At 33.1% G+C, this 25,929-nt stretch overlaps 1 protein-coding gene and 1 long non-coding RNA gene across 2 annotated transcripts; one reads left to right on the forward strand and one right to left on the reverse strand.

The window, feature by feature from the left end:
• Positions 1-1,018: 1,018 nt before the first annotated feature.
• LOC143062425 (uncharacterized) lies at positions 1,019-3,925 on the reverse strand. The gene is made up of 3 exons (XR_012974744.1): positions 3,806-3,925; positions 2,769-2,912; positions 1,019-1,312 (listed from the first exon to the last, which is right to left on the reverse strand). It is a non-coding gene; the product is annotated as an uncharacterized LOC143062425 (long non-coding RNA).
• Positions 3,926-5,308: 1,383 nt separating this feature from the next.
• LOC143064511 (aspartate aminotransferase-like) lies at positions 5,309-24,480 on the forward strand. Its single transcript, XM_076237383.1, has 13 exons — positions 5,309-5,347; positions 8,885-9,185; positions 10,022-10,156; positions 14,063-14,190; positions 15,360-15,423; positions 15,939-15,978; positions 17,740-17,830; positions 18,148-18,213; positions 19,320-19,433; positions 19,846-19,928; positions 22,802-22,955; positions 23,492-23,668; positions 24,263-24,480. Exons 2-13 carry the CDS (start codon positions 8,984-8,986, stop codon positions 24,317-24,319), a joined length of 1,311 nt encoding a protein of 436 aa, XP_076093498.1. The 5' UTR covers positions 5,309-5,347; positions 8,885-8,983; the 3' UTR covers positions 24,320-24,480.
• The last annotated feature ends 1,449 nt before the right edge of the window (positions 24,481-25,929 follow it).

The raw sequence follows: 25,929 nt of genomic DNA on the forward strand, positions 1-25,929 counted from the left end.
TCAATATGTAGCCACTCCGGAACAAGATACGTACTAAAATATTTTGTTGAATACATGCCTTTTGTTTTTGTTGAAAGACTATGCTGATCCGACCGGCGCGGGACGTTTCCACTTTTTCATAGGACATTTTCGCTTTTTATTTTGGACACTTGCGCTTCAAATCATAAGACATTTGCGCTTTTTAAAGATGGACATTTGCGCTTTTTACAAATGACATTTGCGCTTTTGCAATATTTGATTTTATGACTGTCCTCCCCTTTTATACGGGCTTGGGACCGGCTTGTTTTACCTTCAAGAATTAAAGTCATATTGTTCTTTATGATTAAAAATCGTTTCATATACTGTATATAGCACATTTCATACAACAATCATATATGTTTTAAAGTTTATATACAGATAAAAGTATACATTATAAAGTCTTAAAAACAAGTAAAGTCATTACAGGTCAGTTTAGCTTCATAACTGAAGCCTAAAAGGAGTGAACATTAAGTTTTATCATTCTGGACTGAAGTGCGTGTTCGTCAATGTAACGAATCTTAGTGTAATTCACCCACTGTTGTTCAAGGATACTTTTCAAAAAGATAAAAAAAAATATAACAGGATGAGTCGAGTAGAACTTTTCATAATAGTGGGCATGGAAGGATTCTTGAGCATTTGTCGTACTAATGACAAATAAAAGTTAAATTTATTAACGTAATGCTAATGATTACTCCGCATTGAAATTACAGGTAGAAGACGATAGGAATTAAAAGCGCAAATGTCCTGTCAAATTAGTACAGGTGAATCAAAATTTAAAGCGCAAATGTCCATAGTATTTGAAGCGCAAATGTCCTATCGTTTTACAGGTAAAAAAGCGCAAATGTCCCGTGCCGACAACCTAATTAATTGTATCAGATGCATAACTATTTTTCATAGAACAAACATTCTATTGAATTGACAATTATTGTAAACGGGGGAAGAGAGCAAACGCAGACAATTATTGTACTTGAGAGGGAAGATAATTAAATTCATACACCAATCAAAGCATTCATTTATATGTCATATTGTGTGATCATTCTTAATGTACATTTTTAAATATCTCCATTGGACGATGGGGTGGCTGTAAAATCGACACCAAAGCTTTCATTTGAATACTCCACATTCAAAAACGAACCATTCCTACTTGTTTCAGATTGAGTAATGTTTCCTATAGATGGATGATAACCAATAATCATACAAGCTTGGCTGTATGTCGGCGGAATTGTTTTTATTGATAGTAGAGAATAAGTTGGTGGTGGACCATTGTGTACGCTTAGTGCGCTTCCTCTTCTATCTATTAAATAAAAAATCATACAAATAGTGATTATGTTGTCTAATGAGGAAAAGCATGTAAACCATACTTACTTTCATATTTGTTTTTCGTTCATTTTTTTACATAAATAAGGCCGTTAGTTTTCTCGTTTGAATTGTTTTACATTGTCTTATCGTGGCCTTTTAGCTCACTATGCGGTATGGGCTTAGCTCATTGTTGAAGGCAGTACGGTGACCTATATTTGTTAATGTCTGTGTCATTTTGGTCTTTTGTGGATAGTTGTCTCATTGGCAATCATACCACATCTTCTTTTTTATAATTAAGAACACTGGCATGTCAGTTAACTGCTATAATCTGTTGTTATTTATGTATTATTGTCATTTTGTTTATTTTCTTTTGTTGCATCTTCCGACAGCGGACTCGGAATTCTCTTGAAGTGAATTTTAATGTGCGTATTATTATGCGTTTAATTTTCTACATTGGCTAGAAGTATAGGGGAGGGTTGAGATCTCATATATTGTTTAATCCCGCCGTAATTTTGCGCCTGTCCCAAGTCAGGAGCCTCTGGCCTTTGTTAGTCTTGTATGATTTTTAATTTTAGTTTTTTGTGTATAATTCGGAGTTAAGTATGACGTCCATTATCACTGAACTAGTATACCTATTTTTAAGGGGCCAGTTGAAGGACGCCTCCGGGTGCGGGAGTTTCTCGCTACACTGAAGACCAATTGGTAGTCTTCGGTTGTTGTCTGCTCTATGGTCGGGTTGTTGTCGCTTTGACACATTCCCCATTTCCTTTCTCAATTTTATTAATGGACAATGTGAAAAAATGAATTAATAAATTCTTAAGTTTGTATTTTTTACCTATTATATGTCTGTTTGTTTGTCCCCACATTAGTGTCAATATAATTTCATTTAATGTGATTGCCATACAAGTGAGCAGTACAGCTAGCTAAAAAAAACAGGTTTAAGCCACCGTATTCTACATAAAAAAATGCCTGTATCTATTCAGGAGTATGACAGTTGATATCCATTCGTTTGATGTGTTTGATCTTTTGATTTTGCCATTTACTTTAGGGCTTTCCATTTTGAATTTTTCTCGGGTTCTGGTATTTTTGTTATTTTACTTAATGATAAAATACCCACACATTCTCAAACACGTTTTACTTCACATCTGATCATACTTATTCGTGTTAGTTTATGTTCACATGTATACATGACTAAGGAGCACTTCTCTATTTACATCTAGAGTTAATTAGTTTTAGACTTTATAACTTTCTGGAGGTGATCATAATTATTTTCCTTTTCTGTTAAAAATAGCAAGTTATGATTGATATTTCAAAAACATCAAACAAATCCTATATCGGTGTGGCATTTCTTCACTGTATTCACTACAACTACGCCTTTTAATTATTGTCAGAATGTTGGACTGTTCCTTATACAACATATTGTGTACGAAGACTAAATGTATCATACTCACATTCAGAGCCTGTACGACAACCTCTCACACGTCGTTTGATGACACCATAAAGAACCCTTACGAGCATAATAGAAATAGCTACTCCAAAAACTCCAAAAACAGCATTGGTAATAAGGCCTTGTATATTTACTCCTTCATAATGTTCTAGAAAAGAGAAAAGATTTGAATAACTCAATTACATAACAGTAATACACACAAATCCATTCATATAAAATAAAAGAAAAGAACAGCAAACATCAATTAGACGGCCTCCATACAACACAAAAAGTCAAAAATAAACATCTCTATTGGTAAAATGTATAAGAGTATAGCATAATTAACCATGCAGTTGCAGTGTAGAGTTTTAAATACGGTCAACATTGCCTTTCTTCATAATTATACTGTTACTCGTCAAATCCTCATTTTAGTTTCAAATCGAATGTAAAATTGTGCTCCTTAGTATAATCTATTCAAATGTGAATGTCATTGAAATTGAACTTCAAATGAAAGATTTTGTAATGTTTTCGTTTGTAACATGCTTTCATTGTGAAATTATGTAATATACACGAGACAGAGTCAAAATAATTATACATTAGATTGTGGCCCCTTAACTGGAAGATGATAACTATCCAGGAGCGTCCAAATGACGGGGATTTATGCAACAATGTGTCACATAACAGTACGGCAGTTTAAACTCAAACCGTATAGTCAAGGTCTTTATCCTTCTGGTTGTTTTGCAACTTTTGAAAGCTGTAGTTATTCAGTACTGATTTTCTCAAACTCGTATACCAATATAATGAAATTAGAGGCGACTTTGATAGAAGTGAGAGATTTAGCTTTATAAAACCAGGTTCAAACCCCCATTTTCTACATAAGAAATGCCTTTACCAAGTCAGGAATATGCCAGTTGTTATCCATTTGCTTGAGCTTTTGATTTTGCCAATTAATTAAGGACTTTCCTTTGTAATTTTCCTCGGAGTTCAGTATTTTTGTGATTTTACTTTACACTATTAATGACACTTATGTCACTTTTGTCCGTTTTAGATTTGCTGTTTTACCTGAAGCTGTCACTGTTACGCCATTTGTTCTGTTTGTCATTATAGACCATTGTTCTACTTTCTTGTAGATTACTGTTAGATAGTCCTGACTGATAACCCGTACAATGTAACACTATTTCTAAAAGTATAATTAGGAATGAAAGTAACACATAAATCTGAGAGTAGATATTTTGCATAGACTAATGAACTTTTCTTGAGAATAATATACTTTAATAATTTGAAAAACTCTAAGCAGAGCAGTTATTCTCGTGTAAATACCACAACACTGGATATTAGGAGAATATTAAAACTATGGATGAACCAACGACAACCAACAATGCATCATAGCGTTGGTATTGGTCAAGTTATACTATCAACACAAGACTCTGTTTTTTTAGTACCATTCAAATTCAATAATTGGCGTCAACAAAGAAAAAAACAAGGGAAATGTAACTATAATTGTAAATTTGGGGTAAAGATTTAAATAATAAATTATAAAATGAGAGATACATTATAGTCAAATAAATACTTTCAAAAAGCCGTCTTATGCTTTCGATATAGATAGTACCATCAGCAAAAAAAATCAACCAGTATCGACGTGGTGGAAGTAATCTATTATAATTATTACATCTTATTATTTCTAAACATAAAGCATCTATATCAAGTTGTTACTAAACACCTTGATTAAAATTCATTTGGCTCTTTTAATTCTCCATAATTTTTTGAAAAAAATAGATCTATGATAGTTGTTAATTTCTGTGTCATTTTGTCTCTTGTGGTAAGTTGTCTCATTGTCAATCACACCACATCTTTTTTTATACATGACCCTTTGACCAAAAATATAAAAATTTCAAAAAATGTATCACGCACTTTATTGGAAAAAAATTCTTGAATTTATAGCAGTTTGACAAACACTAACTTTGGATGTGAGAAGCTGAAAAGAAGGTGATAAAAATGTTCTGCTGATATTTACAGTGAAATCTCCATGTAGACTAACTGTTGTGTTCCAGCTCGAATATACTGGTGCTAATTCACAACTTGGCAATTTCTATTTCAATTTTCATCTTTCTAATTTCGTGCTAAAGATTTCGACCTTGCGAGTAAAATGAATACCACGGAAATCCGCCTACCATAGAGGTAACAGCTATGCGTCATTTAATTTATTTATTTTATCCTTTCTTTTTTTTTTTCGCTCTTCATACAGGTATTATTATATTCTTTGGTGGGTGGGGCCGGCCGGAATGTCAAATGTTCTTATATTAAACGAAAAGTACACGCTAAAGATACACAAACTTATCTGTGATTTAAGCATTTGTGAACTACTGTTGCCTGGGTTTATTGGCATACATATATAACGCAAATCTCCTTTTATTTATATACCTTAAACAATCGGCTTTACCCTGAATGTAAATAAAAAAGCCGTTAAGGTTTAGCTAAAAATAAGTTTATTTTCAACAACCATTTACTCTTTTAAAAAATCTCTTCAGGTATGACATGTGTAGCATACATAAACTTTAAAAAACGTAAATAAAACTGTGCATCGAAAAAAAAACATGGCCGTTGGTAAGTTATACATTTTCGTTGTTTTGGGTTTGTTTGGAATAGCATTATTTTATATTAACACTTAAACAGTGATAAAACCATCATACAAATGAAAACATCTTTGCTCTGTAGTAGCTGTTTGCAAATTAGGGGGGAAAATAGCTATTTAAATTTCTTTTTCTATATAATGCATTCAATCATTCTAAAGCAGATTCACCAATAAGGGAGAAATAGTCTAGGCAATATATATATAATATTGGTTTAATAAGTTTTTGATTTTGACTTTTCAAAAGCGATCAAGGAAATTATCATCGGTCGTTCTTAAAATCTTTGACAAATTATCACAGTGCACTAGTTCAAGATTATTTATCATGAATTGCACCATGTACAAATTAATCTTTATAAAGTGGCTCCACTCAACAGGTCAATGTTTATAATAACACATGCACACGTAGGACATATGAGAAAAGTAAGCCTGAGTGACTTTAAGCGATTATAAATAAGTGACAAGTTCGCCAAAATATATGTAAGAGTTGGTATACAATAACATGTGCATGTTGTGGACAATGGGAGGCAATTCATTAATTTTACATCATTAATATCCTCAAAAAGAAATTTTATGAAAAATCTAACTCCAAATATTTTCATTACTAAATGTTCGTCATAATACGTTACTTTGTTTTAAATTACTCCAGCTATAGCTTTCTATGACAATGGATCTCGACCTTGTGCCCACGATGGTATAGTTTTATTTAAGAATTGAATGCTTCTTTTTGTAACTTCATTGGGGTGTAAAAGCGTTGACCGAAGTACATTTTGTATGAAGCGAGGAAGCGCTTCATTCTAAAAATGTGCGCATGGTCAACGCTTTTACAACCCTATGAAGTTACAAAAAGAAGCATTCAATACTTATAATTACATTTTATTTTAGCTTGGATCATGAAAACAAAGTTTTAATTTAATTTACATATGCACTTTATTGTGGGACCTCGTGTCATCATGAATGATACATTTTATTGTATAATGCAATTGATTAAGGAATAACGTGAGATTGCAATATAGCCAATCAGAATAACGTATTATAAGGAAACATACATCAAATGTAATTATTACTGTATACACTAACTCTTTAGTTGTAATTTTGTAGAAAGTATTTTTTTGTCTGAAAATAAACAATCATAACAGGATTCATTAACCATGAAAGTTAATAAATGGAAGAAAAAGTCTACTGACTAGACTAAGTCTTCGATTTCTCTTTGAACTGTCTCAGTAGCAATTGCAACTCTTTTTTCCGAGTAAGTTGACTAAAAATGAGGTGGTGATTGGAAACTAGGGGGTTAAAGAAACAGAAGTCAATGAAAAACAGAAAACGCTATTTCCAAATGAAAGACAAGAAAAACAACAAATAGTAAAGCACACAGAAAATCAAAAATTGAAATGCGTATTGTTGACATCAACCAAATTTGATTGATATTTCTCAAAATATTTCAATCGGATTTGAGCAGTGAAGATTTCATAACTATTATGAAATTGTAACAGGCAATGTAAAGCACAAATAATATCTACTTATTGATGCCTGCATAAGTTATAATGTCAGTTTCAGGGGGTGTTTTTATACAAAGAATAATATCTCTTTTGACCGTTCATTTTTTTATGAAAAGCGTTGGATCTTATGATTTTAATCTGTCTTTAAAGTTAAAAATAAAAAATACTTATTTCATGGTAAGAGCAATTAAATGTTAATTTCATGGTTAGAGCAGTTAAATGTGGCATACTTGTGCAATGAAGACCTATCGGTGACCTTCTTCTGTTGTCTGTTCTATAGTCGGGTTGTTGTCTCTTTGACATATTCCCCATTTCCATTCTCAATGTTATTGTATAACTTGAACAGTGGGGCTTACATTGTTCACCTATGTACTCTGATTCTCTATCAAAACTCCTTATGTTTTTCAGTTTGTAAGTCCATTTTTCCGTCTGTCCCGCTTCAGGTTAAAGTTTTTGGTCAAAGTAGTTTTTGATGACGTTGAAGTCAAATTAAACTGGGACCTAGTACACATGTTCCCTGTGATATGATCTTTCTAATTTTAATGCCAAATTAGAGTTTTTACCTCAATATCACGATCCACTGAACAAGATAGTGCGAGTTGGTCATCTGAGTACTATGGACACAATCATTCTTTTTTATTCCTAAAAATCCTGATAGATACTTTCTTTTCGAAAACACTACACTTCTAATATTTCTTCTATCATCTAATCATCTTCTGACAGAAAAAAAAAAACAGAATGTGGGTTAACGTCCATAGAACTTCTAAATAAAACCAAACGAGTATCTAAAATGACCTAACGGTCTTCGGTGAAATGAACATATTTCGTTGCTTCTATAGGATAAGGCCTGGTAAGAAGTTTAAAAGATAAGGGGATGTAGTATAATTGCCAATGAGACAAATATCCTACACAGTGCAAATGATGTGGATGTAAGCAATTATAGGCAACCGTAAGGCCGTCAATAACAAGAAAAACACAAACTGTGTGGTCACTATAAAAAGCCCCGACATGAAAAAGTGAAACAATTCAATTGAGAAAACTAACGGCATAAATCATAACAAAACAGTTTACGAAAAACAATTATGACAGACATGAACCAACAACAACCAACGAATTATTGGGTCCTGACACTTGGGACAGGCACATACAGAGTGTGGCGGCGTTTAATATGTTGTGTGAGCGCTCAACCTTCCCCTTAACCTGGGAAAGTTGTTTCAGTACAACATAAGAACAAACTATAGAAATCAGTTCAAAAAGGCTATAAACTCATCAGATGGATACAAATAAAAATACGTCTAACGTTAACACAAAGTGGACTTGTACTTGTACATCCCAAAAACAAGAAGACACTATAGGTACAGATCTGGGAGTACTCGCAGTTACTGGCAGCTAGTGCAAAGCCATGAACAACTAATAAAAACTCATGTATTTGAGACCAAAATCTCAATCAGTATTCATCCAACGTCCAATGGATTTAGTGAAAGGTGTTATACGTGTTATAGACAGTCAGAAAAAAACATGACCTTGTGCAAACTATAATTATCGTTAGATTGTAGTACATGTACCGTGTAAGTACATAATTTGTATCTGTAATATTCAAAACTATACATACTCAACCAAAAGTGAACTAGTTCAATACATCGTTTTGACACTATATATGTCAATTTATTTATCAATGTATATAAATTCTCGCAGATTCTCTCACAATGTTTGAAACCGACAAAAAAACCACATGCTTATTACTTGTCTGGAATTGAAGATCATTAAAACATTGCCGCATGGAAATATTCATGATGTATTAAATCGAGCTGCAAACAAATCGATTTCCTTTCATTAGTTATCCACTATATGTTCTTTAGACCTGAATGTAGCTTATTCTGCATTACGCATTATTACGATGACAATATGCATCGTATCATGCAAAAGGTGTTTATGTTAAAAATAGAATCGTATAGTGTGTGTACTTTCCAATAGATAGTTAAAGCTCAAATTACAAATCTTTTCTTAACTAAGATTTAAACAGTTCAACTTCAAGTGTCAGATAAAGATTTGTGTGAATACATAGCACACTTTACAATCAATATAGTGACCACGGAGGCGAAAGTGACAACAATGGACGATCTTGTACGACCCGACCTACAGAATTATTCTCCAGCGTCAAATCTGTCTTTAAATGAAGAAATTCGGAAAAGATTAGCTGCAGGAGAAACCATATACCACTTTGCTTTCGGTCAGTCACCTTTTCCTGTCATTGAAACAGCTGTTGAGGCCCTAAAGGAGTATGCAGGAGAAAATGCTTATTTACCAGTTGCAGGTAAACATAACACACTATTGTTATAACTTAATATATTATTTTTTTTTAAATTTTATTTCAAACACATATGAAAAAATACTTTCATACATTAAGAGGCATCATTTTAGCCGGTATACCGGTATATATACATTACATAACGTGTCTGTTGTTTATTTAATAAGTATGTGAGCTTCTACTATGATTGTATCTAGTGAACGAGTACTTCTGAACTTAATAGCCAACTTAGTTACCAATACATCCAGTTTATCAGGTTTGTATACCGTATACATATCAATTCACCTATCTTTGTCTTTTATGCAAAAGTCAATAATTTTATCACGTTTAGGTTTATTACGTCCTTGTCGTTAATCGGGCACACATACTACATCAAACAAGGACAGGTTAAAAATAATCAACTGGTATCCATAAGAAAGTAAAAACGTGTAGATAAATGAATATTTCTAACATATACTGTAATACCGAAATAAAAGGCTGTGTATGTGGTTTGAAAAAATGATAAAATATAAATATCCTGTATTTACCAAAACATTTTGACTACAATAGACCACGCCAAATAAAAAAAACTGTACAATAGACCACGCCAAATAAAAAAAAAATACTGTTCTGCTCCGAAAAATAGAGACGTAATAAGAAAGAATAGAAATAAAACAGGGTCCAGATTGTCCGCTGTGGTACAAAACATATAACTATGGTTACAATAAAGTTCAAAACAGACCTCAAATGGGCACATAAATCCGTTATTCTTATGTTATTTTAATATAATAGTGAAATAGTCTATATTGTGGAAACATTACAACTTGAACATGACTGGCAGGTTTTATGATTTTTAATTTCAGGAACATTGGAACTACGTCAATCGATAGCAAAATTCCATAAACACTTCGAAGATTTAGATATCGACCCAGATAATATTATTGTAGCCCCTGGAAGTAAAGAACTAATATTTCTCCTGCTTCAAATATTTAACGGAGGTAGGATAGTGATTAATTGCTGTTTATGTTCTTTTTCACGGGTTCAACCGAACATAAAGCATTTCTTTTCTATACAAGGCTTAATAACACAAAACACAAATATACTATGGGATGTAGGTTTGCAGCATCCAGTCGAGACAAAAGGCGAAAGAGTGTATATTAGATGCTAAGGTATAAGAAACAGACTGTATTTCACCTATCCATCTTTAGAATTTCGGCTCGCCAACGGCCATTAACTTTGAAAAGCATATCTGAAACACCGTTGTTTGCGGTTGAGAAGCGCCTCCTCTTCGTAAACTATACAAACTAAATTGTTTTTGTCTAACCCTATTGCACCTAAAGCTTCTCTGGCTATAGTATAAGATGAAGGCTTATATATTTTACTCAATACTAAGGTATCTTTTGGGGGCTGCAAAGAACAAAAATGTACTCCGAAGAATTAATCTTAAGATTGCTAATTAAATCACAATAATATTTTAAAAAAAAAAATTAACAGGATAAGTTGGTATATCCGTATTTGCTATCATAACTATACTACCTTGTCTATAAATATCGGTCTTGCCATTGTGAACTATGATTTCAACGTGTGTTTTATGAAAATTGATATCACTCATTATTATAAGCAAGAGTTCTTTGTATCTAAAAAATCAAGCATGCATAAGCCAATTATAACATACAAAGTAACCTACAATAGGACAGGTTAGAATTATCATGATACAGGTTAAATAGGAAGTTAAATTCTTTCTTTTGTATGGTTTTCGCCTATCCTTCAAGTACAGAAAATCACGACCAGGTCCGTGATACAAGCAGCCAGGTCCGCATATTAAACACATTTACAATGTACAATCTACTGTTACAATACCAAAAAACAAAAATCGGCAAGGTCCACATAAAGAAATTTTTACTGAAAATTAATTAATTCATTTTAGCATCAAGTTTCAATACAAACATGGAAAGATATGCAATATCCTATCCTTCAAGGACAGAAAATCACGGCCAGGTCCGTGATAAAAGCGGCAAGGTCCGCATATAAAACATATGTACACTGTACAATCTAAAGTTACAATATGAAAAAACAAAAAAGTGGCAAGGTACGCATAAAGAAGGTTTTACTCAAAATTCATTCATACATTTTAGCATCAAGTTTCAATACAAGACATGGAAAGATATGCAATGTCCTATCCTTCAAGGACAGAAAATCACGACCAGGTCCGTGATAAAAGCGGCAAGGTCCGCATATAAAACATAAGTATGTACACTGTACAATCTACAGTTACAATATAAAAAAAACAAAAAAGCAGCAAGGTCCTCACAAAGATATTTTTATTAAAAATTCATTCATTCATTTTAGCATCAAGTTTCAATACAAGACATGGAAAGGTATGCAAAATCCCATCCTTCAAGGACAGAACATCACGGCCAGGTCCGTGATAAAAGCGGCCAGGTCCGCATATTAAACATATGTACACTGTACAATCTACAGTTACAATATCAAAAATCAAAAAGCGGCAAGGTCCGCAAAAAGAATTTTTTCTCGAAATTCATTCATTCACTTTAGCATCAAGTTTCAATACAAGCACATTTGAAATAAACCTATAATCGTTTAAAACCGAATTCTCAGCACATCCCCTGTTCAAAAAAAAAAATTAGAAGGGTTTACTCAACAAAGTCTTGCACTAAACCAACAAACTTGCCGGTGTCAACAAACTCCAGTATCGGCCAGAAAACTGTCGATTTCAAGTAAGGGATACCCAATGTACCGTTAGCTTTACATAATTGAATATGTTTTACAGTGTAAGCTATTAAAGATACATGTGACAAGAGCAAATTATTATCGATTGACCAGTCAAACGTGAATGCATCAATTATAAAAATATACCTTTTGTTAAAGGATCAAAAAGCTTTGAATTATACCTTGGGAGTTAAGCATTGTCACTATTAGCAAACCGATCTAAGCTAAAAGGTCCCAATATTTTATTAAAATAATGGAAAATTTTGTCCGACAACGACCAATCGTCAAAATCAAATATTTTCCTATACTGATCCGCGGTAGTATTCAAAGTTCTTGGTATCCACTCAATTTTCAAACACATCAAATGTTTTGTACAAACATAAAAAATCTCCATAGCTAGATTGGGCAAATCCAGTTTCATACTGCAAACTTCGAATATTTTATCTACGTTTTGGTAATCGGTGAGTAGTTTGAAATTTATTTTAAAATGATCAGGAAAGCTTTCCAAGTCAAAATCACTGCCTTTAATTCTCGCCTTGAGATTTTAGTGAAGAATGCCAAAATTCTAACTCTTTAATAGACACAAGATCTAACTTAACTCTAAGAGTCCCATCGATCATTTACTAAATGGTGTGTCTTGTCAAAATTCTACATATATTACCTAATGCGGGTAATAATGCAATGATTTTACCAATATCCGCTGCAAATTTCCTTGCAGTCGTATAACAAGGATTTATAAGTGTCACTTTTCTATGAAAACACAAGAAACTTTTGTGATTCAACATGCATATCTATATCATGTATATGAAGGTACCCCGATGATGTCTTGAATCAAACCTCGTATTTAAATTTAAATAACATTTCATATAGATGTACGTGTCTGGGGTCAAGAATTAACACCGATAAAGGATTAACAACAAAAGGGGGAGTGCTAACTTCCTTAGCGACTCCCGTAAATACCAAAAATACAGAAGTAGGTGCATCGGTAATTTTCCAAAAAAAAAAAGCCAGATTCAAGTATATTCTATTCTATTCTATTCTATAGGTAAAACTAATTTTTTGAACTCGGCCATGCAATAAAAGTTTCTCTTTCCAAAATTGTAGGCTATTATACAATCGACCTTTTACATTATAAAGTTGTATTAACTCATTGTCATACTCATATGTGTCTAAACATAAATTAAAGTCAATCAAAGATAATACCTCATTTGGAACTGCTGGTGTTGTTAGACCGCTTATTTCTGGACAATTAGACGACCAATGTCCTGTGGAAAACAACGAGAAAGCATCAGCTGTAGGGATGCTAGTAGGATTGTCATCTTCACTCCTATAATGACTTCTTGCAGGTGCACATTCAGGAGAACTTTGGACTTCCTCGTTAGAAAAAAGTCAAACAGACCTTAACAGCAATTGAATTAAACGTGTAGACTGATTGAATGCAAACCGTCGAATGATTTAATTCCCGCTTAGGTATGCACGGGTGAATCCACCCGTGCAAATTACTACGCATAACGGTATTCGTTAAGCCTTATAACGAAAAGAAATTTATTTATCATTAAGTAATGTTGTTCACCATGTTTACGTAATGGAACCTCGTAACCTATTTTGCGTTAAAAGTAAAGAATGGTCTTTTTCTTACGGATTTTTTTCTCTCAAATGCATCTCTGTAAACTAAAGAGATTGGGTGACTGTCAACATGAAGCATGGCAATTTGTAAATATGCAGATCTTTTTCTTTTAAATAATTGATTACATTTGTAACATTGATAATTTATTCTCAACAAATGGAGTTAAAATGACAAGTTGTATCGAAACTAGAAATCGCGTTGAAGAATAAATTTGAATTCTTTTATTGTTTGTTATCGTTCAAACACCAAATGCAAGAACAATGGCAAACATAGTAACTTTTATGATTCTTCATTGTGCAAGACTGCGTAAGGAAGTATTTTAAAAACATTGTGTTACCAATATAAATGTGTTGTGGTCTGCTCTATGGTCGGGTTGTTGTCGCTTTGACACATCTCAATTTTAAATCTTAAATTCTTAATATTATGTCATTACAGAATGAATTTGTAGATACCTAAAACATATAAAGAAATACAGAACTATCTCCACATTCATCATTATTAAATTTTATTGAAACCATAGAATTGTAAAATGATTTTATATTTATAGACGTATTGATAATATCACCATCTTGGACAACATACCATCCTCAAGCAAAACTGTCTCACCATAAACCAATCATTGTGAACACAACACTAGACAAAGAATGGAAGATAACACCAGAGGATATCGAAAAGGTATCAATAGAGACTCGAATCTGTAGATAAATAGTTTAGTGTAGAATATGAAACAACATAGATTATTTTGATTTTTTCAAGGCCGACGAGTGATTTGATGTACCCTGTATAAACTATCACGTGAATATTTCGTGAAAATATTGATTTCCCTTCCTATGTTACATGATGATGATATCGTTGAAATATAATGCCAGAAAAAACTGATTAAAATACAGACCATTTGTCCTCGCATCGCTTTTTAAAAAACTGTTGATGAAATACTGCAAATAGTAAGAAGATTTCAAGTCTAAATATAAAAAAGACAATGTTAACATTACAGTAAAGACCACACAGATACGATATTGTAACTCTCGACTATGTTATTTAAAAAAAATGTAAACTATGAAGTTTGCAGAGTGTTTTCAATATATAATATTCAAAAATCAAGTAACACTTTAGAGAATTGTCGAAATCTACCAAAAACACCGGTCGTTATTTATATATATAAAAAAATGTGGTATGATTGCTAATGATACAAGAAGATATAAGAAGATGTGGTATGAGTCCCAATGAGACAACTCTCTATCCAATTCACAATTTGTAAAGTGCACTATTATAGGTCAAATAACGGTCTTAAACAAGGATCCTTGGCTTACACCGACTAACAAGCTACTAAGTCCCCCAAAAATGACGTGTGTAAAACCATTCAAACTGTCCACAAGAGACCAAATGACATAGGAAATTAACAAATATTGTTTACCGTACGACCTTCAACAATGAGAAAAGCCGATACCGCATAGTCACTTCAAACAATTCAAACGAGAAAACTAACGGGCAATTTAATGTACAAAACAATGAATGAAAACCAAATATTTAACACAGCAACAAACGACAACCACTGAATTACAGGCTCCAGACTTGGGACAGACACATACATACATAATGTGGCTGGGTTAAACATGTTGGCGGGATCCAAACCCTACCCTTAACCTGGGACAGTGGTGTAACAGTACAACATAGGAATGAAATATATAAATCAGTTGGAAAGGCCTACTCATCAGATGGATACAAATAGAGATACATATCATAAAAACATGTGGACGTGACTGGGTACTTGTACATCCCAACACTTTTAAAGCCAATACCTGTGACCGTCGTATGTCAACTGTAATATTCTCTATCATTTTTAGGTCGTTAGAGAGAATGAAATTCATAAAAACAGAATAATCATTATGAACAATCCAGATAATCCATGTAAGTCATCATCTAGGTAGATTACAGCTCTTTACTTTGAACCTAACAACAATCATCTGGTTTAAATTACAAATGATTTTTATTTATGGTATCAGATCGACTATCAAACATATAAAACACTTTCATTTGAAGAAAATATCAATTCTTGCTACCAGAGAAGCATTTCTCATTGACGTTCGTCCTATATATCTTGTTCTATACATCACATCTTTAGTTTAGAAAACTCGTATATAAATGGTTGATAACCGCGAATATCATTGTCACATTATAAAAATCTATGCTTTCCTGTAAGATATTAAAAATACCTTCACACAAGAAACATACAAGTACAATTTAAAAGTCAACAAAATTGTACTTTTTTTTTTTTACAAAATCGCATGTGAAAAAATCGTATTGTAAACCATCGACGCATTCTGGTTACTAGAAATACACCAAATAACGTAGGTTTGAATGGATAACTAGTGCGTGTGTGTTATAAATTCTGGTTTCAAGTCATAAGACGCTTCGTATTTTAGCAGGAACCAGTTATACAAGAGAGGAACTTAAAAAATTAAGGTATGTTTGTTTGAAAAAAGAGAAAGAAGGAACTATTTTAATGGACCGATGTAACAAAATATCCTTTCTTTTGAAACATATGTTTTCTTTATTTTGATGCATATAAATCAAAAGATAGAAGGATAGTCATCTTCGCTAGCCAATGGTTACGATACACTCCTCTCCTCTCCACATGTTGGCTTAAACTGTCAAGGATGGAGAAGAAGGGAGTTGATCGTAAGCCGTGGCTAGCGAAGATGACGGATAGTGGAGTCGTACAGATAGCTGTGATCTTTGTCTATTTTTACAAAATTTTAAAAAGGAAAGTCCCTAATCAAATGGCAAAATCAAAGGCTCAAACACATCATATGAATGGATAACAACTGTCATATTCCTAAGTGGGTACAGGCATTTTCTTTCCAGTATATTGAAAATAGTGGATTAAACCTAGTTTTAAAAATAGCTAAATCTCTCATTTGTACGACAGTCGCATCAAATTCCATTATTTTGACAACGATTTGTGAACAAAACAAACAGACATAATAGGTACAAATGTCAAAAATGGGGATACAGCAGTCAATATTGTGTAATATTCTTAATCACTATAAAAACAAAGAAAATTAATATTTAACAAAGAAGCACAAAGTTATATATACCAAGCATATTAGCTAAAATTTAAGACAAGAACAACAAAATTGTCTCTTTACAGTTCGTATACGGTATGGATTTTGCTCATTATTGAAAGCTGTACAGTGACCTAAAGTTTCTAAGCTTCTAAGTCATTTGCTCTCTGGTGAAAAGTTATCTCATTGGTAATTATACCACATATTCTCATTTAATAATGTCACAGATTTTGTTAACATTTTGCATTTAACTTTGTCTCGTCGAATTATAAATAAAACAAAAATATTTCCATAATACACGAAAGCCTCACTCGCACTATCATTTTCCATGTTCAGGTGACGGTAAAAACTCTATTTGGCATTGAACTTAGAAATATCCTAAGACCTTTCATTGGGAACATGCATGTGTACTTAGTATCAAGTTGATTGGACTTTAACTTCATTAATAACTGCCTTGACCAAAACTGTTAACCGGAAGCGGGACAGACGGACGAACAAACAGACAGACGGACGAACGAACGGAATAACGCACAGACCAGAAAAAATAATGCCACTATCTGGGGAACAATAAAAGAGATATTTTCAGTTATAACTCAACGAGCTAAAACTTGTATACCAAACTTTACTAACATATGTGACAGAACCCATTCACTAGCTGTTCCTTGACATTATAGAAAGGCAGTAGTCGCTGGTTGTGATGGTTTAGTTTCAGTAACACAAGTCTTGTGCATTTATCCGTACAAGGGTACAAATAACAACACTTTAAAAGCACTTCTGAATGTTCTGACATTTCGATACTTAAATTTTTAAGCAGTTGACTGACGGGCCGATGAATTCGTTAAGTTTCAGTACAAACTGTTTTTTTTTTTTTTGTTCAATTGTTACTCTAAACTTTTATGTTTCAAGATTTTTCACGAGAAAACTCGCATCATAATTTACATGATGTTATTTAAAAGTACGTAAAAGTGGTATGGTTGCAAATGATATAACTATACAGTATAGTCCAAAATGATGTAGATGTTATCAAGTATAAAGTCAAAAACTGCTTTTAAATAAATCTTAGACTGATGATATGAGAATCACATATTTGACTATGACAAGTAAAATTTAAGCTCTTCGATAATTATTTTGACACATGTATCTTTTGCATTTATTACAGCGATTGTTTTCGTCTACACAACATACTTGTGTTGAGTGATGAGATTTACGGTCGACTTCATTATGATCAAGATCACTCTTCCATTTTAAAGGTAGGAATTGACTGATGTGTCTAATGTGCTGTTAAATAATCTTATAAAGTTGACATTTATATGTCACAGTACCCTGTCGGCAGGTGCATTATTATTTTCAAAAGATCTACCTCATATACTGGTGCATAATTATTTTCAAAAGATCTACCTCATATACTTCTATATTCTGTTTTTGATTCACTGGAATGTACGTTTTACGACTGTGCTAATGTCGTTCTTTTGCACATAACCGTTATGTATTTCCAATTGAATTAAACAACAACAACAAAACAAATACATAATCTTGTGTAAACATTGACTAATGCTTATTTTTTCAGTATTATCCCGAGGGTACAATATTAAGTACTGGTTTATCCAAATGGGCCAGTGCTGGAGGATGGCGTGTAAGTTGACCAGTATATAAAAGTATGTATTCAAATCACGGATAAACCAGACTGAGTATATAAAAGTTTGTATTCAAATCACGGATTACGATATGTTTGTCAGGATGGTCTGTCAAAATTTGCGGAAAACAAGGAATACACGCAATGTTTTTATTCATACCATTAATCAAAATGAAATAAAATTGAGAATGGAAATGGGGAATGTGTCAAAGAGACAACAACCCGACCATAGAGAAGACAACAGCAGAAGGTCACCAAAAGGTCTTCAATGCAGCGAGAAATTCCCGCACCCGGAGGCGTCCTTCAGCTGGCCCCTAACCCAATATATAATTTTTATACTAGTTCAGTGATAATGAACGCCATACTAAACTCCAAATTGTACACAAAAACTAAAATTAAAAATCATACAAGACTAACAAAGGTCAGAGGCTCCTGACTTGGGACAGGCGCAAAAATGCGGCGGAGTTAAACATGTTTATGAGATCTCAACTCTCCCCTATACCTTTAGCTAATGCAGAAAAGTAAACGCATAACAATACGCACATTAAAATTCAGTTTCAAGAGAAGTCCGAGTCTGATGTCAGAAGATGTAACCAAAGAAAATAAACAAAAATGACAATTATACACAAATAACAACAGACTACTGTTGAAGGACGTACGGTGACCTATAGTTGTTAATGTCTGTGTCATTTTGGTCTTTTGTGGATAGTTGTCTCATTGTCAATCATACCACATCTTCTTTTTTATTTTAGCAGTTAACTGACATGCCAGCTAGATGAAATTCATTTGTTGATTTGTAAATAAATAAAGTTTATATACATTGTACATACCTGTTTGTAATGTTAATATAGGTTGACAGCTTGACCTATTTTCTTTATACATTTACTTGTAAGGTTACGTTTTGATTCGCTGAATACAGACAATAAAATATAGTTTCTGTTCCGATGGCACAGTGGGACTGCAGCAATTATGTTTCACAGAAGTGATTGAAAATGCTGTTCTTCATAATTTTTATTCAGTACGGCATGGATTCCAAGTTACAATGTGTTTATAATTAAAGATATACCCAAGGAATACTATTATAATAGAATGTATGTCTTTTGTAGGTTGGTTATCACGTTTTCCCTACGGAACTTTCATCCTTAAAGAAAGCTGTACGTAGTGCTGCCAGTCATACCTACAGCTGCTGTCCGGCTCCAATGCAGTATGCTATTACAAAGGTATTATTTATATTTTTCGTAAATAATTAAAGTCAATTTAGTTAGCTTAATATGTTCGTAAAACTAGCATATGAATTTAACTGTTTTATACTGAATAATTCACAACGAAAATAAGTTTGACTTGAGTTTACATTTAAAATGTGTACAGGAAAACCTTGGAGGAATTCGGTTATTCTTGTAATGTACTCTAGTCATACAACCCCCTCAACGCATCTACGTATTTTTACAATGTAAGTCATTGGGATCCAAATGTTTACATTTGTTAGTTCTTTTCAAACGTTAATACGAGTATATCGACCATTAATTAATCTGCAACATGAGACTCAAAGAGAAATCTAGTACATTTGAAGAATATTTTTTATATTATATTTTATAGTACAACGAAGGTTCTTTTATTTATTTTAAATTTTAGATGTTTCAAGATCTTAATGCAGTAGACAGTTACACTAAGCATTGTTCTAGGATTATGATGACAGTAGGGAACTATTGTCAAAGGTAATTAAAGCATTACATAGTAAGCTAATTTTGACACGGAATTCCATCGAAGCAAATCGTACAAGAAAATCAAAGTTATACTACAATAAAATATCAAGATTTTAAAAATATATTGAAAACAGAAATCTGATGCATCATTTTTCATCTTAATGGTCATACGTAAAGACAAAGGTAACTACAGTATTGACCATGCCTTTACACGCGTTGGTAATTGACTCGTTGGTAGGGTGTTTGAATTTTAAGATTACACTATGACGGCAGACAAACAAAACTTAAACGAAATTTAGAAACAAAACTGGTCATGAATTGAAAATTATGAATCGTAAACAGTCCATATTTTATAGGTATCATTTGAAATGATGATTTGCTACATGTTGAAACTCCATAGCGGTAAACCAAATCACGATATCACCTGTGAAACGGTAAAAGGAATGACATTCATTATACTACTACATGTACGAGCCCTCAGTTGAATAATTTAGTACATTTATAGCAATGAGTTTTTCTACCTTACCACACACCACATTATCTATCAAAAAGTTAAATAATAAAAATACCGAACACCAAGAAAAATTCACAACCGAAAGTATTTTGTCAAATGGCAATATTAAAGCTCAAACACATCAAACTAATGGAAAACAAATGAAAAACAAATGCCATATTTTGACTTGGTACAGGGATTTCCTTATGTAAAAAATGATGGATTAAACTTAAATTTCATAGCTAGCTAAACCTCTCACTTGCACGACAGTCGAATATATTTTCATCATATTGGCAACAGTGTGTGAGCAAAATTAAGGAAGGATTTGACATATCCAAACTTTCCGAAAAAGCACTGTTTAAATACAAATTCTTCAAAATGACCTGATGGTTAAAATTAAGGTAACAGATACGAAGAATATATATACATTCAAGTAAATGCATTGATATCCTAAATATATGTTACGGTGGAATGTCTTGCCTATGACGTTATGTCTCGCTACTATTATATATGCTTCGATACATCTTATATATATGATCGTCCGATTAAAAAAATAACATCGATTTTCGTATCAATTATAGACCATTAGCCATCGAAAGTGTGATAAAGATTGCCTGTGTGATTTTGAAAGAAATTCCTACCTTTCATTAACCTTGCACTGTTATTTAGTATAAGCCTATTTGAAGCTCTAACTTGGTATATAAGTCAAAAAGCAACATCAGCCAAACGAAATATCTATGTTATGATATCAAAATGTCCTTAAGCTGGGGTCACACATTCACGTTTTTTACTGCCGTCCTTGACAGGACCATTCCCGATTAAAATTTGTCAAAACTCTGATCAAGATCCTGTGAATCGTGGTTGGAAATTCTAACTTTAATCAAAATTTGTAAAACAAATAATTTAATCACGATAACAATCATATATTGTTCAGGAGGTGTCGATATTCAAACGTTTCAAAGCGAATTTATCCCGATAATCCCATTTTCAATCCGCTTCTAATCCCATTTGTATCTTTCGCCTGGTAAAATCCGACCGAGTCTGTCACGACTGCGTCCCGATTCTACCGAATGTAATCCGACAGAGATCAGACAGTGACCAGACAGTGAACCGACGCTCACGGAAGTTAACTGTCGGCATACTCGGGATGATCAGGTACTGTCGGCACGTAATCCTATCACGGTCCGCTCTATCGCATTACAAACGGCTTTGTCTGGTCTCAGTCGTATTGTATTCTGTAATTGTCGGGACTCGGACGTGGGTATCATTGACGAATTTCGTATTAATAACGGGACTGTTCCGGAACGGTTTTGGCAAAAACGGTTCGCAATCGACAAGATCTGGATGCTATCTGGACTCAATCGGCAGAAAATCAGCAATGCAAAATTTCTCCATATCTTTCCCGTTCCATAGGACACCGTCCAGAATACACACAACATTGTTAGGATTTTGATCCGATACAGCAGAATCTGTCACGACATAGGCACGATTGTAATCCGACTAGACAAAATCGGCTGAGTTTCCTCGAATGTTACGGAACGCACCTAATTGTCGGGGTGCTTCGCCGAACTATTCGGACCCTTCTCGACCCGTAGGAATCTGTTATGAATTTAAACGACTGCGTTCAGACAATGATAGGACATTCCAGATAATTGAGGATAGTTATCCGACAAGATCTGGATGCTATCTGGACTCAATCGGCAGAAAATCAGCAATGCAAAATTTCTCCAGATCATTCCCGTTCCATGGGACACCGTTCAGAATACACAGAACATTGTTAGGATTTTTATCCGATACAGCAGAATCTGTCACGACATAGGCACGATTGTAATCCAACTAGACAAAATCGGCTGAGTTTCCTCGAATGTTACGGGACACACCTAATTGTCGGGGTGTTTCACCGAACTATTCGGACCCTTCCCGACCTGTCGGAATCTGTTATGAATTTACACGACTGCGTTCAGACAATGATAGGACATTCCAGATAATTGAGGATAGTTATCCGACTTTTTCTTTTTTTGTGTCGTATCGCTGTCTGATCTTAAACGGGAGCAATAATCGGCAATGTGTGAACCCCGCATTAACAAAGGGTGTCCGAAATCAGGTGACCCACAGTTGTAGTAATTAATCATATCATGTTTTTGAAAGTTTTCGTTGGTCGAAGTCAGTTATAGATAAAACCATAATAAATTTCAGGGTTAAATTTTTGTACGTCAGCTTAAAAGATTAAAACTGTCTTTGATTATTTTTGGAGATTACCTCACAAAGCTAGGATCGACCAAATTTCAAAAGCTTTGAAAATGCTTGGCTTCTGGGTTTTTGACTGTTAACAGTTTGTTTAATTGTATTCTGGTTGATTTTATAGCATCTATTCAAAATACTAATTTTTAAGGGAATTAACATCTGTTGGCGTGAGATGTGTTGTACCTAAAAGCGGATACTACATATTCCCTGATTTTGAAATTATGAGAACTATGTTGAACAAACGTGGAATTACGACATGTGAACAGATGTGTAAAGCTATGACAGCCGAATGTTCCGTTGTGGTAAGTCCATTTTATAATCTAAACATAGGGGCAGGGGAGGTCTAACAAAACAACTTATTGTAAGTAAATTCATCGCCTGTCCTCATGATATCGCTTAATACAATCGCAATGATCATACATGTTTAACTTTTGACCAACAAGCCGTGTTCTGAAATGAATTGATATATTAAGTATTAAATACTGACGAAACTTTTTTGTTTAAAGAGGAAGAAATACCGAAATTCATTCAAAAACGTTAGCCAAATAAACACGGAAAACATGATGCACAAGGATAGAAGAACGAATAGTCAAACACAGAATTGTTAACGTTCTCGTATTCTCATATACTGTAAGGGGTGCTTTCGGGTTAGTTCTTGTACCCCTAATGGTAACTTTAGTATTACTCAAATCATGTAATTTTGCCATTTGTCTTCACATAATATTATGTTTTTATCATGTCTTTCTATGATTTAGGCTGAAAACAAGTATTCTAAGCAAATTATCTGTTTTAAAATCATTATCAAAATTTAACAATACTTGTTTAAACGTTTACCTAGGTAATGGCTGGTGGTCCTGCTTTTCTGAGACCGGTGGAAGAGCTGACGACAAGACTTTGCTATGTACCATTTGATGGAAAAGGAGCGTTACAGGCTAGTAGAAAATTAGGTCTGGACAAACCACTTCCGGAAACATTTGTGAAGGATTATTGCACACCTGTTTATGATGGAATACAAGTAAGGATACACATTGTTGCATCCTGTTGAATGCAGTACTTATCTCTTTTAATTGTTTAGATTTACAATGCCAAAAAGAATATTTACGATATTATTTCTGACATTGAAATTAGAGGATTTTCATTTTACTTCAAATGTCATTCTTTACCTCATAAAAGCAAACATTTATTATAACAGAGCTACAAATTGGCAATTATTGAAAACAAAATTCAAACATGGGTTGCATTATTTTCATAAAAAAAAAGCACCGACTGTCATGACAGTTTTGTGTTTCTGAGGAACAGTCTTTCTTTCCAGGGAAAACATAGTGAGTACATGATGAAGGTACTTTTACATGGTAGTATGCTGTTGTATTAAGTCACTTCGTACAAATGTTTATAGATCCCCTCTAATATAAATTGAAAACTTTTTAAACTGACGACTTTACTTTAAAAAATTAATGAGTATGTTGGTTTACATTAACCAGACTTTTTAAATGGCTATTGGTTTTTTCCATATGTTTTGTACATTTAATACGAACTTGCATCTTTGATGAATGTTTCGATATCCATAAAGACGCATGCTATTTACTTTGTAATATTTTTTTCTTTGTAGGCTTTGAAGACCTGGGTTATGAAACATTCCGAACAATATGTAAACAGTATACAATGATCCATTACGTATTTCCTTTTAGTTATTCCGAATAAACATTGTTTCTGCTTGAAGAAGGATTAATCATAACAATACCGAGATGTTTATATTTATACATTTGCTTTAGTTTACATTTAGAATTTATGTAATAAATATTCGACGTGTATTATTTACACCCCTTACTTGTTGTCTCAATGGCAATTATGCGGTTCCTTCTTTCTGTTATACATGATTTGACGAAAGATACCAGAGTAACAGTCAAACTCATAAATCGAAAATAAACTGACAGCGCCGTGGCTAAAAATGAAAAATGAAAAAAGACAAACAGACAAATAATAGTAATTGATGTCTTTTAATCATTAAAGTCTCCTGCAAATCAATTTGAAATTCCAAAGAGAGTTTAATTTTGAAGGTGAATGGCAAAGCTTATACTCTTACTAACAAACTAAAACAAGAGGTCCCTCAGAGTTTTAACTCCTCCTATATTTATTTTAAATCCGAGTATAGTCAAAGTTGTGGTCAGACAATATCATAACACATTCATATCATGATTGTTCAAATTATTCAACTCATTTCTAATAAAGAGTCAAAACTGAATCCACAAATCAGATGCTGAAATGGCTTTGTTGTGTAGCAGCAGACAATGCATGAATGAGTTATACACATTATGGTCGAATGATGTATACTAGTATAGATTCAAGAAAGAGGTTATTCTTTATTTTTTTATATTATCTTTGATCAGTATGTTTTTCATTATTGTATAACAAATTTTATCATATTGGAACGTCTGGTTCGTACCAATTTTACAGAAACTACAAACAAGTAATATCAAAACAATTTATCTATATTTATTATATACTTAGTAGTAAATACAGATAAATTGTATGTGTAATACAATCATTGGCAAGCGTGCTGTATCAGCCACCCGTGATGATATCGATATCAGCACGGTTGCAAAAGCTTTATCACACCTTTAATCTGTATGACGTCACGTCATCGATTGCAGTCACTGTTGCAAAGGCTTTCAAATCCCTATTCTGTATGACGTCATGTCAAACCTAAAATCTGTATGACGTCATGTTACATAAAAAACATCTACTTCAGGAATATGTATATAATAAAGTGTATATGATATGGCTTTTTCAATATCACACACCATATCAACCCTCAACCAATATAATCCCTCGAGCAGAGCTCTTGGGATTATATTGGTGTCTCGGGTTGATACGGATGCGATATTGAAAAAGCCATATGATATTCTCTATTTATCTAACGTTGTGTGGTGAGAATATCATGTAATCCATACATGAATAAGTTTCAAATGTAGTTCAAAGCTTTAAAAGATCAATGCTCTGAATGATGCTCAGAACTAAGATTCAAAATAGTTGTACAATATACATCAAATTACAAAATATAATAGTTTTTACATAATGTAAACTATACATTCAGATATAAAATCACGAATGAAAGTACCGTAGGTTTTGTTTATGCTACAGACAGTAAACAAACACAAGTAACATACATATATACGCTTTAAATTTTGATAAATAACATAAAATTGTATAAAAATGTATGCTGACTCAAAATACACAATAAACACTAAACAAATACTCTAAAAATACTCTCTTAAA

This window comes from Mytilus galloprovincialis, chromosome 2 (genome assembly GCF_965363235.1).
Source record: "Mytilus galloprovincialis chromosome 2, xbMytGall1.hap1.1, whole genome shotgun sequence".
Classification (NCBI taxonomy): domain Eukaryota; kingdom Metazoa; phylum Mollusca; class Bivalvia; order Mytilida; family Mytilidae; genus Mytilus; species Mytilus galloprovincialis.

Excerpts from the sequence above, each read along its gene's own strand:
- LOC143064511 (XM_076237383.1), top strand. The coding sequence starts at position 8,984 with ATGGACGATCTTGTACGACCCGACCTACAGAATTATTCTCCAGCGTCA. Across the intron at positions 19,434-19,845 it reads TGCAGTATGCTATTACAAAG|ATGTTTCAAGATCTTAATGC; the intron begins GTATTATTTATA and ends TTTAAATTTTAG. Across the intron at positions 22,956-23,491 it reads CAGCCGAATGTTCCGTTGTG|GTAATGGCTGGTGGTCCTGC; the intron begins GTAAGTCCATTT and ends ACGTTTACCTAG.